Raw genomic sequence first — 2,609 nt, forward strand, 5'->3', positions numbered from 1 at the left:
ATATCACTTATATTATTATTGTTATAATGTTCTTAACTATTGTTTTTATTATAAACCTACTTGATGTCCATAATTAGAAAACAAAACAAAGCATGTTAAAATGTCACTATTTTTTATACCCTAATATCCTACTGCTTAACAACAGCATGACACTTTCATTAAAAAAATTTTACATTTTCTAGCCCTTAAATTTCATTAAATTTCTTTTTTCTTCTAAATGGTGTTAAAATATGTTACATAGTGGCAAATTTATTAATTATAGTAAATTGTTTCTAAATAGTAATATTTCAAAAAATTGAGAAATAATTCTTAGAGTGTTTAAACTCTCATCATTTTAACAATGCCACGAAAGCATCTGCCGTCAGAGAAAATTTCTTATTGATGAGGAAACTGAAAGAGCGGCACTCCGGTTTAGAGAGTTTTCCCGTACCTTCAACATAATCTATCCATCCACATACTGCTTTCTGACCAGGTTTTATTTCCTTGTTTTCCGATTTACAGGCTTGCTGGGTTTGGTGTTTACTGCAATCTACCACGGTATTTGTCCCTCCTCTTCCTGTTGCTGGGCCTGCTACTGGGGGTTCTGTTCCTGCTTTAGGGTTGCATTCCTTTGTTTTTGCATCATAATCGCAATGAGCTTCTGGGCATTGGTCGACAGTTGTGTTTTGGAGTGCGCATTTACTTTCTTGCCCTGGTAAGCTTGCTGTCTGTGCTGGTGCTTGTACTTGTTGTGTTTTAGGTTCCTCCGTGCTGTAATGGTCTTTTGCTGTTTGTATTAGTGCCTTTATCTCGTGCTCCTTTGCTCGCGCTGTTGCCGCTGCCAAGGATATCGTTTCTAGCGCCTCTGCTGCTTCTGCTAGCGCTGTCATCCACGGTATGCTCAGGGCGCCTTGTGATGTCGCGTCCGCTTTATAATAGTTAGTGTAGTCCGCGCACAGGTTCCCGGCGCCCCCATCGCAGTTGCTGCCTGTGGCGTCCTTGCCTAGGTAATGCTTGAGTGTCGATCCGTCGAGTTTGTTCCTTATCCGGGCCGCTGCTGTTGCTATTGTTGCCCTCAGGGTGCTGCTGCTTATTGTTTTCGGTGTCCCCTGCATGCACTTGGCTTTGATGTCGTTTAACTTTGTTAGCGGTGTTTGTCGCCAGTTGCAGTTAGTTATTCCGGTTCCGCATTCGTTTGTTGTACCGGTTGCTGCGTGGCAGCAGATGCACAGCATGTCGTTTATAACCGAGGTGCCTGCCTTGTCGTGGCACGCTGTTGCATATGTGTCCGGGCTCCCCAGCGTGTGCTGTGCTGTTGGCTTCCCATGCTGCGCACCTGCGCCGTAGATCGCTTCGGTAATCTTTGCCCTGGCTTTTGCGATACGTGCCGCTATTCCTGTGTTGTAGTCCGTGTTGTATTCGCTTATTTTTGAGGCGACTACTGCTAGTGTGCTGTTGATCTTGGTGTGTGCATGTTTCCGCGCCCAGTTGCCTGTTGGCGGTGGATTTTTGTCCTTCCAGGAAAATCCTTGGTGCTTCGCTGTGAGGTTCGCGAGCACTTGTACCCAGTGGTCCCATTTGGTTTTCCAGTCGGTTTTGTCATCTTTTGGGTCGTATTGAGCTTTTTTTTTTGCCATGTGTTCTCGGTTGGTCCACCGCTGAACAGAGCTTGCCACTCGTCGTCGCTTGTCGACATGTTCATTTGTTCAAGTGTCTTTACGTTGTCTGTGAAATCGGCTTGTGTGAGTGACTCCGCTATTTCTGCATCTTGTAAATTCATTACCCCGCACAGCAAAGCTAAGTCGGCCATGTTTTCCTGTGTTGCCGCCGGGCGTGCGTGCTCAGTGGTGCCTAGTATTAGGACAAATGCGACAATCCTGATCATGAAATATACACCTCTAGCCTTAGGTTTGACTTTGTTTTTGGATTGTTGTTAGGTTGTCCGCGGTTTTTGGAGCCTACGAATTTTTATTGTTTGTTGTTGTATTTTTACAGCTGTAGTAAGTAGCTCGTTGATCCGGCAGTCGCGTCAGTCGCCTATAGCTTTGGTGTTTAAATCAATTGTTGCTTTTGGGCTTGCGTCTTTATTCCTTTCGCTGAAGATTTAATGCTAAATTACGCTTTATATGTCGGCGGTTTGACTACCAAGGAACACTTTCTATTAGTTGTCTTGAAGCCGTAAAAAAAACAAAAAAATTAATTGGTTCATCACAGCGTTACAATAAGTATAAAAAGGACGAAGCTACCCAAATTGATAGAACAGTGAGAGTATTAGACTTAGCTGTATAATCTATTACTTTAAACACTTGTGTTTTTTATACTTTTAACTTGTGAAAAGATCACGTGATGCACTGAATTCCATTTTTATATGACCTAAATTTTGCTTTTCAACACATTTACGCTTTTAATTCTATTTTTTGTCGGTTAATGCTTATCGCATCCATTGGTTGACCCATACAGTACATCGCACCTTGATAATATAGTAAATATTTGGATTCTTCAAAAACTCGAATCTTATATTTTTCATTGCTTCTATTGGGTTTTTATTCTTCATTAAATGCTCTGAAAATTACAAGTTAGCATTTTTGCTCACCACGGAAGGGATTAGGTATCCGTTTATTGTCTGAATT

At 42.0% G+C, this 2,609-nt stretch overlaps 2 protein-coding genes across 2 annotated transcripts in view; both read right to left on the reverse strand.

The window, feature by feature from the left end:
- Positions 1 to 329: 329 nt before the first annotated feature.
- Positions 330 to 1,616, reverse strand: TEOVI_000478600 (Trypanosomal VSG domain/Trypanosome variant surface glycoprotein C-terminal domain containing protein, putative; the record flags this gene model as incomplete). Its single annotated transcript, XM_067227413.1, has 1 exon — positions 330 to 1,616. The coding sequence occupies one exon, from the start codon at positions 1,614 to 1,616 to the stop codon at positions 330 to 332; it is 1,287 nt and encodes a 428-aa protein (XP_067083514.1).
- Positions 1,617 to 2,555: 939 nt separating this feature from the next.
- The window catches only part of TEOVI_000478700 (Trypanosomal VSG domain containing protein, putative), a gene marked incomplete at both ends in the record, with an annotated part of 1,509 nt that continues 1,455 nt past the window's right edge, over positions 2,556 to 2,609 (reverse strand). Inside the window, one exon of the mRNA XM_067227414.1 lies at positions 2,556 to 2,607. Coding sequence (XP_067083515.1) covers positions 2,556 to 2,607 — 52 coding nt within the window. The remainder of the gene's footprint in view (positions 2,608 to 2,609) is intronic.

The sequence above is a fragment of the Trypanosoma equiperdum genome, assembly GCF_001457755.1.
Source record: "Trypanosoma equiperdum strain OVI genome assembly, contig: ctg_969, whole genome shotgun sequence".
NCBI classification, from domain to species: Eukaryota; Euglenozoa; class Kinetoplastea; order Trypanosomatida; family Trypanosomatidae; genus Trypanosoma; species Trypanosoma equiperdum.